Raw genomic sequence first — 16930 nt, 5'->3', positions numbered from 1 at the left:
GCCAGGCACCCAGAGAACCCAGCTCCCAAACCCTGCCACCAGAACACTTCCATTAAGAAACAAAAAAAACACAACCAACACACCCCAAAACAATAACAAAGAACAGTCCCAGTACCCAGAGTGACTTCAAACTGTCCGTCAGCCAACACGCGGACAGATTTGTGGGCAGAAGTCCTGCCTGCTGGGAGAACTGGCAGTTCCCCACTTGTCTACAACCCCCAAGGCTACAGGAGGCAGCCGGAAAACTCATGGCATCAATCACAGCAGGCCAGATGTTCTCTGGAAGTAAGAGGATAGAAATGTTGTTCTCCCCCACCCTGGTACCCCCCACCCAGCGCCGAGATGTGTTTTGATCAAGACCCATCCCGTGGAGTGTTTTTGTTTGAGCACCGGCACGGAGGGAACCCAGAAATGCCAAGGCATTTGGGAAGAGGACAAGTCCCAGCTGGCCAGGGCACAGCCCAAGGAGCAGACTGTGGGAGCAGAGGGGACAACCATCCCATTTGTGATGGGGGCCCAGCCCTTTCGATTTGGTACATCCTCACTGTCTCCCCTGGGGAGAAAAAGTAGGGGGGGGAAAGGGAAAGGACCAGGAGAAGCAAGGAGAGGAGGACCAGGAGAAGCAAGGAGAGGAGGACCAGGAGAAGCAAGGAGAGGAGGACCAGGAGAAGCAAGGAGAGGAGGACCAGGAGAAGCAAGGAGAGGAGGACCAGGAAAAGCAAGGAGAGGAGGACCAGGAAAAGCAAGGAGAGGAGGACCAGGAAAAGCAAGGAGAGGAGGACCAGGAGAAGCAAGGAGAGGAGGACCAGGAGAAGCAAGGAGAGGAGGACCAGGAGAAGCAAGGAGAGGAGGACCAGGAGAAGCAAGGAGAGGAGGACCAGGAGAAGCAAGGAAAGGAGGACCAGGAAAAGCAAGGAGAGGAGGACCAGGAAAGCAGTAAGAGGAGGACCAGGAAGGCAGTAAGAGGAGGAAGACAGAGGAGTCAGCAGTGCTTGCAGCTTGCTCCTAGGAGCAGCCCAGGACAGAGCTGCAGTTGGGAAGCCCCAAGGAGCTGTGTGATTTTAACCCAGCCACCTGCTGAGGAACCGCTTCCAAGTGCAGTTCCTCAGGGGAGGAAAGATGGTTGGAGAAGTCAGGTGAGGCTTTCCCTGGACTACACATCTGGAGATGTATTCTTTCCCTTCCCACACTGAGTGCAGCTACTTGGAGGTGAAGGACACTGGCCCTCAGACCAACAGCAGCTGACTTGACTGACATCCCAATTCTTTTAAAGACATATTATATGCTTGGCCACAGGGATCTACCCTAAATTTTCTCTCTCCCTCCTCCTGCCTTTCTGCTTAGTTTCCTGCATATTGCACATCCTGACTTGCTTACAAGCAATTTGGGTTTATCTCCTCATCAGATGTGTTAGAAACTAAGAACAAAGCCTGGGCAGAGATCTGCACATCATAACCATCCCCATCTGCAGCAGAACCAAGGCCTGTGGTAGATACCTCATTAGGTGGCACACACACCTCACACCCCCAGCACGACCCAGCCTTTCTCTTGCTCATTGGTGCCACCTCATGAGAAAGGCTGTGGGAAGAGGTTCTGACCACCAGATGAGTTTTGTGGTGTGGCTCTAACCCGGGTGACACAGGTGCAAGGGCTTTCAAGTGGCCACAGGAGCTGGAGGCCATGGAACCCCAGGCAGATGGGGGTACAAAAAGCACCGCTCCTGTCTGGGTGTGCTAGAAAAATTGTCAACAAGAAGCTATCCTTCCTAAACCAGCATGTTACCAATCTCTATTAAAAAAGGGGAAAAAAAATAAAAAGGAAAAGGGCATATTTATGACTAGTCCATAAATAATTTTACGGGCAGAAAAGAATAGCACTCCTGAAGAGAGCACTGAGAGCCAGTAATGAGAAGTCTTTCCTATAAACATCCGAGGAGGAAGAGAACTGACCACAAGCTTCAATAAAAGTGGAACAACACACTTTAACCCCTGGTGAGAAGTGGAAAGGAAGCTTTCATCTAGGTGGGGCAGCAGGGGACACTGCAACTCTCCTGCTGGTGAGGGGAGGAAGGAAGCACATTTGTCATGGCCAGAGACTGGAGCTGAAAAGTAGGTTGTGAGAATGCAGGCAGGGAAGGAAGGAGGAGGGGGGGTGAGGAAGCAGCTAAAGGTGGTTCTTTGGAGAGACAGAGAAGCTCAAAGGCAATACCATTGTTTATTGACCAGGTTGGACAATTCACCAAGTTGTCCAAGTGTCTTGGGCAGAGAGGTCCTCTCTAGACAACCTGGAGCAAAGCAAGGCAAGGTGCCCCTCAAGCTGCAGAGGAAGCAGGGAGCCAGGGCCCAGCTCGCCAGTAACACCAGGCAACAGGCACCAAACCTCTAAACCACATCTGTGGCCAGAAAATCAAGGCTGTTAAAAAAAAAAAAAAAGAGTCCTGCTGGCCTAACCCTCAGCTCTCCTCTATCCTGCTTCTCAGCCTGCCAGGACAGAGATTTGACCCTCCAGGTGCCCTCCCCCAAAGGCAGCCCCTGAGCCCCCATGGGGCTGCAGGACCAGCATCTTGTGCACAGAGTTGCCTCCTTCAGTCTGGAATCACTGTGGGATGGGAGGACTTACCTGCCACAGCTGCTGGCTGAAGGTGCTCAGCAGCACCCTGGAGGGCTCAGCACCCCTCAGGGTGGCAGTGTGTACCCCAGCTACCCTCTGCTGCTCTTCACAGCCATGGGGAACAAAGGCAACGAGGATTTTAACCACAGCCTGTGCCCACCCTTCGAGGAGGTAACAGCCCAGCTTGGCTGCAGGGAATAGTCAGGAGCAAGTAGTTTCTTAGCCTCTACACATTTCTGTGGGCTTCTGGTTTTGGGCACAGCCCTTCTCCTGGCAGTCTGCCCCAGGATGGGTTTGCTGCTTGCAGCAGGAATGGGGCAACTACATCAGACCCAGCCACAGGCATCTGGGGTTTGCAAGGAGTTCAGTAGGATATGAAGTCCAACCCAAGCACTTTTTCAGGCTACTGCAGCTCCTACAGGACATAACAGGATGGATGTTTGCTATCAAAGTGTTGGGGACAGCAAATCCTCCTGTGTCTGATCACACAACCTCACTTACCTTGAGCCAAACTCCCTCATCGCCCAAGGGCATCCTCTCCTCATCTGGATCCTGATCCTTGTCTTGGCTGGGAGCACAGGGGAACCAAGCAGCCAGGGAAAGGTCTTTTGGCACATCACGAAGGTGTGATTTACATACCTGGAAGGAGATTTATTTCAACCCAGAAAGTAGCAAAGAAAGTGAGAGGAAAAAAAAAAAACCAGCACCTACAAAACCTCTAGGAAGACTCAACAAACACTGTGCAGGATCCCAGCTTGGTTCCCAACGTGAAGACAATTAGGAGGTGGGTTCCTAAGCAGGAGTGACATCTCACTGTCCACACATGCTCGGGTGGCCCTTGCCATTTTGAGGGGCTGTATATATGCTGTCTAAGCACACCATGGTGTCTGTGGGGCTCAGTGACAAAGAAGAGAAGCTGTGAGGTGGTGGAAAAGACCACAGCCTCCTGGTTTTGGCAGGGCTGACAAGATCCAAAGGTGTGATTCATTTACCTGAAGACCAGACTTCTGTGCCATTTAATGCCCTACAGTAGCCCAGATGTGCCCATGGGCCTGGCAGACAAAACCTGGGAGGTACATGTGTTGTTCTAGAGGAGAAGACACCTGAGCCCGAGGCATCTCAGTAGACAGTTACAGCTGGGCAAGGTAAAAATCATCCTGTAGGTTTCAAGAAGATTGTTCCTTAGGTCAATAGAAACACATGTAAAGGGCTAAATGAGACCCCTCTATATATTTCTCTTTTCTTCAGCTTGCTGGGAAATAACACACACACATCACGTTACTGTCAATCCAGCAAAATCCCATCCTAGACCTCCAGGCTTTGCTCCAAAGCCCATCTGAAATCTGGGAATTCTCCCATCGATTTTCCCTTGGCTTCAGCTCAGAGAGCTGGAGAGCAGCACAGATGCTGACGTCCGTGTTGATGTTACCCTCTCAGGCCCTGGCCGTATAAGGTGTTGGGCAGATGGGGTTTCTCAACCAGCAGTGGGACTGCTCACGTGCTGCAGGTGGTGCTCGTGGCTGGTGGGACAGGGCACTCACTGGTCAGCAGACTGCAGGGTCAGGGAAGGTGCTCTCCCTGCTTTGATAAAGCACCCCTCCTGCACACTACAGATCCTGAACTTAGGGACTACTGAAAGAGGGGTGTGAAAACCACCCAGATGTGGCCTTCAGTAAGCAAAGAGCAGTCCCAGAGCTGTTCTGAAGACTTGCTTCAGCTTCAGTACCTTCCTGCAGCAGCGACTTCCCCAGCTTTCCCTCACAGGCTTTGCTGGAAAAGTCTTTTTCTTGGCCATGCCTTCAACTCACCTTCACAACAGGTTCTCCGGTGGCCAAGGAAGCAGGGCAGGACTTCAGGTCCTGATGGGAGGCGTAGGCTGTGGCTGCCCACAGATCCCTGTACCCATCAGGTGTGTGGGGACCACAGTCCAGGACACTGCTCGTCACCTCGAACGGCTCGCACACGCCGTCCCCGTCGTGCACGTAGCACAGGCTTGGTTCCCCTGCAAGAAGCAGCGTGAGTAACACGCAGCTTTGACTCCTGCCCCAGGAGGAGGTCTCCACCCGTTTGGGACTCACCAACACAGTTGAAGCCTTTTTCCTTTTTACATTTCCTGGAACAGCCATCTCCATCCAGCAAGTCCCCGTCGTCGCATTCCTCCTCCAGGCTCCTAAGAGGACAACAGCCAGGCGTGTTAAACATCACCACCTCGACTCAACATCTCCACACGTCTGCCCAGTCCCGAGTGAAGGCCTCATAAGATTTGTTCCATTTCCACGGGAGCAGGGAGAAGAGGAAGAACCACAGGTGGAGTGTGGTAGAGGAGAGAAAACACCGTATCTTGCCAGGGGATAAAAAGAGCTTGAGAACACAGCACAGGACAGAAGGCCTGACTCTACTGTGACTTTCTTACACTTCCTTCCACTTCCCTCACACTGCTAAGAAAGCTGCTTTCAATGCAAAACGGTTGAGTAACCTGGAAGTTGAAGTCCAAAAAGGTCAAATATGGAAATTTGGCATAAGAAGCCCCAGACAGGGCAGGGAAACCACTGGAGTCTCTCCAGGTAGATGTGGTGCATCCTTCATCATTTGGGATCTCTATGGAGGGACCAGACAGCTCTTTAAAGAGACCACACTGAGTGGGACTGTGCTTGCTGCACCACCTGCTGATGCAGGGCCACCATCATGTGTCCTGTGCAAAAAAACCCTATGTATATTGGCCAGTCCCAAATGGGGATCTTTTTAGGGTCAGACTCCACAACAGTTTGCTGAGATGGGTCAGAACCCAAGCACTGCAGTCAAAAGCAGAGGATGTTCAGGTTGGATCCCTCCTCCAGACCCTGCTTCTCAAAAAGACTATCTCCATCTTAAATGCATGTGGCAATTTGCAAAACACTGGATCACTCCAGTGATCTTCAAGTCAAGTACCTATGGGTAGAGGACCAACCCAGTGGTTCCCTTTGGGGCAGGATGTCCTGACAGCTTAAAGAAGCTCAGCTGAGAGCTTGGGTTTGCTTGACTTACAAGGTGACCTTCCCATCCCCACAGTAGGGTGCTCCATGGACATGGACGAGCGGTGGGGAGGCTTCTCCTGAGGTGGTCCCAGAGATGGCCTGCACCTGGTAGTGGTACACCTGCCCAGGCAAGACTTCCCTGCAGGAACAGAGAGGGCTTGAATGAAGAACGGGAGGGAACAAGCTCCTACATCTGCAACAGATTTGCTCACCACAGCTATAGACACCACATGGTTGTACCCAGGCTATACCAGTTTGACACGTGTCTTCACACCCTAAACTGCCAGAGGCAGAGACTGTGGGAAGAGGGCTTCTGCCAGGTCGTGCAGAGGGGCCTGCTGCTTATTTCCCCGTGGTCTAAGCTGGGAAGAAGCTCCATTAACTCCAAAGATCATTTTACTGGTGGTGTTGACGGGGAAAACGTTTCTGGGTTTCATGAGCTGCTCCTAGTTAGCCTGGGCTTCTGGGTGAGGGTCGTGGTGGGGCAGTGGCCCTGCAGCAAGGTCTCTGAACAAGGAGCCTGCTCATGGCATTTCATGTGGCAATGGAAGAAAAAAAAACCAAACCCAACCAAGCCAACCAAAACGACAAGGCAAAACTATCCCGGGGTTCAAAGGAAGGACCTGAGGTGATCAGGAACTGTCCCAGCCATGTCACTCACCTGTCCACAAAGTGTCTCTGGGGCTGTGCTGGGGTGGTGGGGGATCCGTTGGCAAACGGGGGGTCACGGAGGACCCGGTACTGGAAGAGTTTGCAGGAGGAGCAGAGAGAGCTGCGGGGCATGGAGGTCAGCAGAGCCGTGTCTATCTCCATCCTCTCGTCAAAGGTGTAGATTTTGACTCCAGACACCTTCTTAGCTATGTTGAGCTTGACAGTGAAAGGGACATCACAGAAGGTGTCCAGGGGGCCTAGATGGATGGAGTCCCCCTGCTCTGTCAAGACTTCAATGTCAGAGAGTGCCTTGGGAGTGCCCGTGGACAGGTACGTGGTCCAGAGGGTGAGGGACTCGGGGTAGACAGGGTGCAGGAAGCGTAGCTCCAGGATGCAGCCATCTGGCTGGGGACATGGCACTGTCATGTTCATGTGGTACAGGTGGAGCTCTGGACTCCAGGCCTGCAGGCTGGGCTCACAGGGCTGGTCCACATCTGGGGGTCCTGGGCAGGAAGGGTGAGGAGAGAGCTGATGAGAAGCAGGGGACAGCTGACCTCAGAGGGGACCCAGAGGGGCAATCCTTCCTGTGGAAGCTTAAGCATCTCTGTGCTGTGCCTGCTCACCCATACAGTTGTGCACCCACTCCGGGTATGTGCCAGAGCTGGTGGCATCTGCTCTAACATCCTAGAACCCAACAAGCACCACTGTTCTTCCAGCTCCTGAGGGTGCACACAAGCACCACATCTGCCAAGCCTTGTGTCTCCCAGCCCTCGAAAACAGGGACAACAGTATCCATGCTGCAAGCTGGTGGCACTGCCACCAGCAGCTCTAGAGACAGCCTGGACACAGCTGGGGGACACAAAGCTTGCCCTGTAGTGTCACTGGTACAGAAGGTTTGGCACCTGAACACGGTCCCTGGGGCTCCATGGTTTTGGATATGGGGTAAGCAGATCAGAGAGACCAAAGCTTTCCACAAGCAGGTGCTGGGAGAGCTTGCAGGCAGGAAGGGACCAGGTGCCAAGCAAGCCAGAGAAGCAGCTCCAGAAGGCTTTTCCTCCACCAGGACGGTGCCCAGGCTGACCCGGGATCCCCAGCCTGCCTCCCCTGGTGGTGGATTAACACTCAGCAAGATAAAAACACCGGGTTTTCAGGCTCAGCATCACTGGAATTCACCATCCTGTAACAGAAACACCCTCCTCTTCAAGCACCACTGCAAACATTTCTTGGGGCTCGGCACCAATTCAAAGCCTCTATACATGTTGTGTTAGTCTTCTGAAAACCATAAAACCTGTCTCTTTTTCACCAGAGCAAACATGCACTTGTGATGATTGCACAGGAGAAAACAACATCCAATCATTCCAGAACCACTTTTAATTTGTCAGCAAGTCAGACAGGCCGGGGAAACAAAACCACTGACAACAAACAAGCTGAGCTTTGATTTGTTTGGTGTCCCTGAATAAGCACGAACTTCATTATTTAAGTAGATTTATTTTTTTTTGCTCTCCCCCTTAGCAAGGAAGTTTTCAGACACAGAATCTCCACTGCATCCTGACACTCCTGTTCCCAAACACCAGGCTACCTCCCAAAGGTGCAGTGATGTCCAAACTGCACGTTCTCTGCAGCCAACCTGGCACGTTTCCAGTCAACCTCACCAGCTCAGGCATGCATGTGCACAGAACTAACAGGTTCTCCAGCTCCACAGCAGCATGTGCACTACAGACATCTCATGGGAGCAGCTCTCCTGCCTCCTCTGCTTTGCCCTTGAAGGACCTGAGGCAGCAGGAAAAGCCCAACAGTTCCTCTGGCGTTTGCATGGCAGTGAAAGCCACCCCCATGCCCACAAGGTGGGCCTCTAAACCAACAGCTGGGGCTCAGCACAAGAGAAGTTGTGACCCCCAGAATTCCTTACTGCACTAAAGAGGCTCCACAAAGAGGGGAGAGAGACTCAGAGAACATCTCAAGTTGGAAAGGACCCATAAGGATTCCTGAGTCCAGCTCCCTGTTCCGGGACCACAAGCACACCACTCTCTAACAACAAAACAAAACACCACCACAAAAACCCCCAAATTTTTCTCTTCCCAGCAATATCTCTCATCTCTGCCCAGGAGATTCACAGCCAGGAGAAGAAAGGAGGTGCTGACCTTCTGCTTCTTCTGGGGTCCAGTAGCCAGAGGAGTCACAGACCCGAGGGGAAGAGGCCTCGTGCACGTACTGACGGAAGGTGCCATCCTCTGCACAGCTGTCACACAGCATGTCCTGCTCCCTGCAGACAGGAGGCAAAAGCACTGGCATGTCTAATCATGACTGGTGAATTTTCCATCCACGCTTGGCCAGGCAGGATCAGATGGGAAGCTGGAAAAGCAGAGCTAAGCTCTCAGGAAGCCCCTGAGATCTAATGATCCTAAAGGTCCTCTCCAAACAAAACAATTCCATGGTTCTATCCTGCTTGCAAAGAGCTTTGTCAAAGGCAGGAGACTAAGAGTGACTGTGGGACAAGGTGGATTTAATCCTTTCTCTTCTACAAGTTCTCTGGGTAGTCTCAGTTGGGCCACTGAATCACTCCCTATCCATAAAGCAGGGCTAAGAGACCTCATGCTTCCCAGGTCAATGCCTCTGCGTTGGGTGGGTGCACTTGGGTCTCTCTCTGCTGCATCTCAGGGCCAGGATTTTGGCCTTTGTCACTCCTGCAATACCAGACAACCACAAGTGCATCAATTAAAGAGAGCCCCACTGTGATGTCCAAGAAAGAGACTTTTCTGAGATAAAGACCAGCCTCAGGCCCTCTCCTTGGCAAGTTTCTCACAGGGGATGCAGAACCCCCACCCTGGAGCAGAGCCAGTTATGAGCAAGAGTCAGGGTTGGCTCTGAAGATCCAGCACCTGCCTCTCAGACCCATGTTTTCCTGCTCCCAAACCACTCCATCTCCCACCAAAGCAGTCTAGGTGACCTGAAGCTACCCAGCCCTCAGAGGTTCTCATGCCTGGAGGGTGGAAGGGCACGTGTTCTTGTTATCCCTGGGTGAAAGGCCCATGTTGGAGAGCACCACCTCTTTGAAAAGGCAGCAAACACTGACCCGAGAGTGTCCCGGCTGCCCTCAAACAGCACTTTTCTTTTACTTGCAGGACACAGCTTCGTGAAGCAGCTTTCAAACAAGTTCAAGAAACCTTTAACACGTGCCTACGGTCCCAGAAGAAAAGCATGGACCTAAAACCTGGTGGAAACCAGAAGGTTTAACGAGACAGGCTGCTGAACAGAGGCATGGTCCGCACGTCTAGGTCTTCCCCAGTCTTGGGAAGAAGAAAGGCAGACACCCAGAGCTCAGGGCCACACACTGCTCTCCAGCCAAACAAGTCTGGTTCCTCAGGATCGTTTCTCTGGCTTGAAAAGTTTCCTGACCTACCCCCAAGTTAGTTACAGCACCACTCTGTGCCAGCGCTGGGAACCAAACCCAGCTCCTGCGGTTTCTGCTCCCTGCCTTAACCACAAGGCTGCATTTCCTCCTGGTAAATGGCTATTTTATACAATAAGTGCTAAACGAAGCTCATTTTTCATTCCGTGATTGCACTCCGGGGTTTAAGACCTGGCACGGCCTCCCCACACTCCTTGGCTTCCCCTGCCAGCACCCCGACAGCAGAAGGTTTGCAGGAGAGCACACGTGCCAGTGGGGCCACCAGGGCAGCCCAGTTCTTGTGTCTGAGGGTTCTGCTGGAGGAACCAAGGGGGATAAGGGGGTGCAGGGGTGGGAAGGGGCTGGTTCTCCACCACACGGGGTCCGTTGTCCCTTCTAGCAGGCTCCCGTGCAAGCCCAAGAGCGGTGGGCATCAAGCAGCAGATCCCTTACCTCTCGTGGATGAGGCCACCGATGGGAGGCAGCCAGTAGATGCTGAGGGAGTCCTGTGTCTGCCCGGTGACCATGGGGGGGATGGGGATGGGTGCAGGCTTCTTGCTCTGCCCCCAGCGCTGGTAAACCAGGTCCAGGTAGCAATGCATCCTGGCCACTTGGTTGGGGGTGAAGGTGTTGGTGCAGTCGTCGTCTGCGGGGAAGAGAGGCCGGGCTGAAGGGTGGCAGGGATGCACGAGGAGCACCCTCCCTCAGCTCCCAGCTCTTGGGCGTTTTGGGGACCGTTTCAGCCCTCAAGAAGAGACACAACTGATGCAGGATTTTCTGTTAAACTAATTAGTTGCGTGTATAAGGGCGGTGGGAAGAAATCTGTAGGCTTTCTAATGGGTGCATTAGAAAGGGTGTGGTTAGTTGGTCAAGAGAGGTTCTTCTCCCCCTCTATTCTGCCTTGGTGAGGCCACATCTGGAGTATTGTGTCCAGTTCTGGGCCCCTCAGTTCAGGAAGGACAGGGAACTGCTGGAAAGAGTCCAGGGCAGAGCCACAAAGATGATGAAGGGAGTGGAACATCTCCCTGATGAGGAAAGGCTGAGGGAGCTGGGTCTCTTTAGTTTGGAGAAGAGGAGACTGAGGGGTGACCTCATCAATGTTTACAAATACGTAAAGGGTGAGTGTCAAGAAGATGGAGTTAAGCTTTTCTCAGTGATGACCAGTGATAGGACAAGGAGTAATGGATACAAATTGGAGCATAGGAGGTTTAAGGTGAATATCAGAAAAAAACATTTTACTGTGAGAGTGACAGAGCCCTGGGACAGGCTGCCCAGAGAGGTTGTGGAGTCTCCTTTGCTGGAGACTTTCAAACCCCCCTGGACACGTTCCTGTGGGATGTGCTCTGGGTGCCCCTGCTCTGGCAGGGGGGTTGGGCTGGGTGATCTTTCCAGGTCCCTTCCAACCCCTGGGATTCTGGGATTCTATGATTCAGGAGACCGGGGAGACCCCCCACCCCCCAAAAAAAAACCAAAACCAACCACAACACAAAGACGTGGGGTGGCTGTCCCGGTGCGGTGTGTCCCAGAGCCAGCAGATGGCACTGCCTGAGCAGCTGGCACTGCCTGAGCAGCTGGCACTGCCTCAGCAGCTGGCACTGCCTCAGCAGCTCCGCAGCCCCAGCGCCCCGACGGTGCCCCCGCCGTCCTGCCGGGCCCACAGGACCTCTCCAGGGGCTCCTCCCGGGCTGCCAGGAGCAGCAGCAGTAACGCGAGTGATTACGACCAATGTCAGGGCTGGAGAGGAAAGGCTGCGCAGGTGAGAACAGCCTCAGCGCATCCCCAGGGCCCTGCCAGGCAGGGATGGAGGGACAGTCTGCAGGAGGAAAAGGGCTAACTGGCTGCTGCAAGCATCCCTGCCCACCTGCACAGCCCACCCTCGGTAGGGAAGGGCTTGTCAGGGGGGGCAGAAGGAAGAGAAGCCCACGTTTCTAGGGAAGGGGACCCTCCTAACAACCACCGATTGTTACCTGTGTAACTCATGTAGTTGTTGAAGGGTGTTCCTGTGAAGCGTGTCTGGCCACAGGTGTCATTGGTGGGGTCTGGATCCCGGCAGAGCTTACTCTTTGGGGTGGGGGCAGTGTCAGCACAGAGGTCTCCTGTCTCCATGGATGGAGTTGTCTCCCGGCAGGGATCGTCGCAAGATTCCCGCTCGCTCACTCCCTTGAAGACGTGGTACAGCCCCAGGACGTGTCCCACCTCATGGATCATGGTGTTGGCGTGGCCGTGCATACCATAATAAGCAGGGTTGAGGACAACTCCACCTAGAATTGCAAGTACAGAGAAGATCATTCAGAGAAAGAGAGAGCGGGCAGATGCCATTACTCGCCTCAACTAGATAAAATCCCTCTCACTGGGCTTCCAGGTGGCAAATGAGGTGCCAGGTGGAGACCTGAAGATGGATATGTTCACTGTCTTGTAGGATAGGAAAAGTTTTTGCCCTCTTGGAGTGGAATTGAGTGGGTGGTTCTGACCTCACCACTCCCTTCGGTGTCTTCAGCCACCTCAGCTCCCATTTCCCTCTGTGACTTTTCACATGTTTGTAGCTCAGGGTCTGCTCCAGCCCACACTTCCAAGTGATGGACAGAGCCAAGGCACAAACCTGAGACCTGCTGTGAGTTTCCAGGGATAATCTTTCAAACCAGAGGAGAGAAAACCTAGCCTAGATGGGTGGCTAAAGCAGACCAGTTCCTATGGCAAGTGAGGAGAAGGAGGTGCCTGGCAAATGCCAAATACTTTTGGCTGTGCCAACGAGAAGGGACCTTAAACACAAACCAATATGAAGATTCAAATGCCTCTGGCCCCTGCTGAGATGGCACCAATAGTCTTCTTCCACCAGCATCACAGCCCTACTCCTCTTCACCGGGGCAGCCCAGCCCCTTGGCTTGTGGGGGCACCAAGGGGCAGTTTCATCTCCAAGCCCACCTTGGTGCAGGTTCAACTGTCGAAGATGCTGGAGCGTGCTTATGGACTCAGTCCCCCAGAAACTGCCCAGACCTCCCACCCTATGCTGACAGCAACAGTGCAGAGCTGGATAGGACCCTCAGCTGCAGGACAAGGTGCTTTTCCTCTCCTGCTCCCAACCTGCAATGGGAAGGGCAAGGAGCAATGATGCTGAAGAAAGCCAAGTGGAGCAGAGCCTTCTCCCTGACTTCTGACCAGGGATGCACACCCTGTACCAACAGCTCTACCACACCTGCTGAGCAGCTCTCCAGGGAGAAGGCTCAAAAACAAGACTTACCTCTCCCCTCTCACTTTTATTTTGCCCAAATACAAGTGTCTCTGGAAACTCTACATCTTTTCTCCCTCCTCCAGGGCTTTTCAGTGGCCGTTTCCTCATCTCACTTCCTCGCTCCATCCGTTTTTCCATGCTGCCTTACAGCAGAGTCAGCACTGGGGAATATCACCAAGGCAAGGGGCAAAAAGCAGACCCCAGCAGGTGCCCAGGCTGGCTGCAGGCAATACCTCCATGACACTGGAGGCTGTTTTTACCCAACTGCTTTTGACCTCGACAGTTTGGATGGCAGCACGGTGAGGATTTGGCTCCAGCATGGCTTGCTCCCTCCTTTGCAGGGCCCTGGAGGATTTACTCTGCCAGCTACTTCACAGCAGAGCCTCTGCTACTGCATCTTTGCTGCCGATTGTTGCCCCTGCCAGCAAAGTTAAAATTTGGCAGAGGGTCACCCTGTGATCTTGTCTCCAGCCACAGCATAAGCTGCTTGAAATCTGCTCCTGGATCAGCTCCGTGAGCTACTGGGCTACCTCCTGTCCTCAAGTACAGGGCATTCCTTCCCAAAGAGGGCTTTCTTCATACCACAGTGTCCCTGGCAGGACACCAAAAGGACTGCAGCTCCTCTGGTGGAGCCATGCAGGGTGAGCACTGGGTTGGGGCTGGAAAGAGGCCTTCAGAGACACCCCCAGCAATTCTCCTGAGCCCGACAGGGTTACAAGGTAGTGAAGAAATAAGGGTGGCACCTTCTGTGGAGCATCCTGCAAGGGCTGGCAGACACCACTGACCAGTGAAGTGGCACCATTTCCCAGCTAAAAACTCATGTGGGTTGCTGCTTCTCCCCACAGCATGGATCTTAAAGCCAGGGCAGCTCATTGGCTTCAGGCAAAGGATGGATCACAACAAAATAAAAATCTGCATTCCCTTTCTCCCCAACAGGAAAGCCCCAGAGCAGAGGACATTGCATCCCCTCATTCAGCTCTTGATGCTTTAGTTGACTGGAGATGGGCCATAAGAAGGTAGAGGGATTGAAAACAATCCTTTTGGGACCTCCACGTTCTACTCTGTCAATCATTAGGTTTTTGCAAGCCACCCCTCCTCTCAGTTGCCAGGCTGGGAAGTGCTGTAGATAGCAAAAGGAAGCCCATGAATGGAAAATCCAGCAGACACATTAAATAAAAAAAAAAAGGCAAAAAAAAAAGCTGCTTCTCATTTTAATCAAAACATGGCATGAGAGAAGAACAAGAAGAAAAGGCATCTCTGCAGCCAAACCCCAGCCAGAGCAAGGCAGGGGGCTGCCTGCCCAAAGGTCTGGGAGGAGGAACATGCAGGCACGAAGAGAATAAGGTTCACAAACAAATAGATGAGATGCAAAACCCCTGCACGCATCCTGTGGCACTAACCACGAGGATGGGGCTGAGCACCAGGGCACAGGGGGCTCTGTGAGCCAGCAGCCCTCCTCCCAGCAGAAACCAAACCCCCTTCCCAGGCTGGTGGATAGATGGGCTCCCAGTTCAGGGAGGGAGAAAACTGTCACAGGGGAGGGATGCCAAGGCTGGGATACCCTGTTCCTCCCCTCTGCTGGCTTCCCCATCCCATTCCTCCCACACACTCCACAAGGACAATCATATTTTTAGTACTTTTTTTTTTTTTTTCCCCCAGATAATTAGATGGTAGGATTAGAAACAGCATGAGAACTCTGCCTTCCTTCCAGAACATCCCTGTCCCTCCATTCTCTGTCCCCACAGCTCCCTGACGAGCTGGGGGAGCTCCCAGCTTTGGACCAGGAAGTTGTATTTCCCCTCAGCAGGGTCCTGGCTGTGAAGGCAAGATGTGAAAGTGTTCATAACATCCCCCAAGACTCAACTCTCCTCTCCTTCCTCTGCAGTTCAAGGCTTTCCTTCTCCCCTCTGCCTCTTCCTTCCTCCCAAGAGATGGGCTAAAGTGAGCTTTAAGTGAACTCTCCCTCTCAGGCCTGAGGACCAGCCCAAGGAGGTCCCCAAGACCAGCATTTACACAACCAAGCTGCAAACTTCCATGTCATGTCATTTTTCAGCCTGCAGAAGGATCTGGAGACCTCAGAGCACCTTCCAGTGTCTGAAGGGGTACAGGAAAGCTGGGGAGGGACTTTTGACAAGGGCAGGGAGAGATAGGACAAGGGGGAGATGGTTTCAAGCTGGAAGAGGGGAGATTTAGGTGAGATCTTAGGAAGAAAATCTTTGCTGTGAGGGTGGTGAGACCCTGGCCCAGGTTGCCCAGGGAAGCTGTGGCTGCCCCATCCCTGGCAGTGTTGAAGGGCAGGTTGGATGGGGCTTGGAGCAGCCTGGGCTGGTGGGAGGTGTCCCTGCCCATGCAGGGGGGTTGGAACAAGATGAGACTTAAGGCCAATTCTATTATATATTCTACATCCCTGTAACATTGGGGGGTCCAGCACTCCGAGGTAGGTGAATCCATCTTTTTTCTTGGACTTGCTCACCCAACCAAGACCAGAAAAAACGAAAAGCTTCAGGTCCTCTCCCTCCAGACCGGATCTACCCGCTGCAGCTGCAGAGCTGGTAACGTCCCCAGGGTCAAGCCTCAATTCTGCTCAAGCAGCAAGAAGCACCCAACCCCTCAACACAGTGAACAATTTGCAGTGGTGTAGAGGATCCCACTTCATCTTCACTCCCACATCCCAGCCCCAGGACATCACCCTGCTCCTAGCACCCTGAAGGACTCTGGCTCATGCCAGCCCCCGAGAAGCTGACCCCTTCCTGGGTCAGGGCTGCTGCAGAGAATACAGGCTCAAACAAGTATGGGATCTTTAAAGAGCAAACCACAAAGCTGAACCTGTGTCACAGGGCCAGTCTTCCCCAAACACTGAGTCACAGCCACGAATGGAACAAGCGCATGAGGGTTAGTCAGACAGGAAGGTGGCCCTTGCTTAAGGTACCTTTGATGGAACGGCTGGCCCTCCTTCAGGATCCACTGACCTCAGCCAGATATATGAGCTGGCCTCAGCTTATATAACTGCAGAAAGTATTTATAACTTCAAATATTCACCATTCCCTTTGCCCTTCGACCGTGTTTATGCGAATGCAGCTCACATGCAGCTCCACATGAAGGCTTCAAGCCTTATGACACTGCGAGGGGGTTTGAGGCAAAGCTTTCCACTGTGGAAAGCTATGGGCTTGGTGTGTGTTTTTTTTATAAGACATGAGCTCTTCAACTCCTTTTGTAGTTAAAAAGATTTACTTCTAAGTGCTCAGAAAATTCATTCCAGACTCCAGGCAAGAACTGTTAATTTGAGAGGAGCTTGCGGTGATTATGGTGGAAAGACTGAGACAGACAGCATGGTTAGAGGGAGCAGTGCAAACAGACCTGAGATGTTCTACCTCTGCTGCTAGCTGGCTGCAGGTTGTCTCCATTTACAAGCTCCACAGCAGCTGAAATATCCCCTATGGAAGTGTCACAAACCAGTTCCCCCTCTCCAAGGCCATCATCATCTTAACGCTTCAATGAATGTAGTTGCTGTTGGTTGGTGTTACTGGTCTCAAATGGTAAACGATCCTTAAACCTTCAGAAAGGCTGCCTGAAATTCAAATTTAGTCAGGAAAATAGTCTGGAAGAGAGCAATAGATCTGTGAGTCACCAGCATAGGAGTGGTCACTAAATTTCTGGTAGCCCAAAACAAGCAGAAGTGAAGAGAAGGGGAGGAAAAACAAAGCTCACTGAAGACTTCCAGAAGGTGAAGATACCAACAGGAAGGACCCTCTTGAAAGACACACTCAGAGGTCAGGAGAGAGTGGTTTCTAAGGAGTTCAAAGTCAGATGGCAGATCAAAAATGCATCTGGAGTACTACTGATAGAGAACAATTTGCAAACAGTATGTTTAGTGAGCTTTGGCATGAAAGGGAAGAGTCACAATAGAGGAAGGGAAGGCAGCTGGAGAGAAAAAGTCTCGTGGTACCTCCCTCAAAAATGTCTAAGAAAATCCAGTTCAGAGAAACATATAGAACAAAATGTGCCCAGGAGTCTCTGGAGTCAAGAGACAGGTGAGCT

The 16930-nt window shown here is 52.5% G+C and overlaps 1 protein-coding gene across 1 annotated transcript in view; it reads right to left on the bottom strand.

Annotated features, from left to right (window-relative positions):
* PAPPA2 (pappalysin 2) overlaps window positions 1-16930 on the bottom strand; it is a 91600-nt gene that overhangs the window by 42968 nt on the left and 31702 nt on the right. The window contains exons 4-11 of the mRNA XM_051625028.1: window positions 11631-11924; window positions 10117-10309; window positions 8417-8538; window positions 6286-6778; window positions 5635-5763; window positions 4689-4780; window positions 4419-4612; window positions 3112-3249 (exon numbers count right to left, since the gene is read on the bottom strand). Coding sequence (XP_051480988.1) covers window positions 3112-3249; window positions 4419-4612; window positions 4689-4780; window positions 5635-5763; window positions 6286-6778; window positions 8417-8538; window positions 10117-10309; window positions 11631-11924 — 1655 coding nt within the window. The remainder of the gene's footprint in view (window positions 1-3111; window positions 3250-4418; window positions 4613-4688; window positions 4781-5634; window positions 5764-6285; window positions 6779-8416; window positions 8539-10116; window positions 10310-11630; window positions 11925-16930) is intronic.

This window comes from Apus apus, chromosome 7 (genome assembly GCF_020740795.1).
Source record: "Apus apus isolate bApuApu2 chromosome 7, bApuApu2.pri.cur, whole genome shotgun sequence".
In the NCBI taxonomy this organism is placed as follows: Eukaryota; Metazoa; Chordata; class Aves; order Apodiformes; family Apodidae; genus Apus; species Apus apus.
This window is presented reverse-complemented; position numbering and strand designations above follow the sequence as displayed.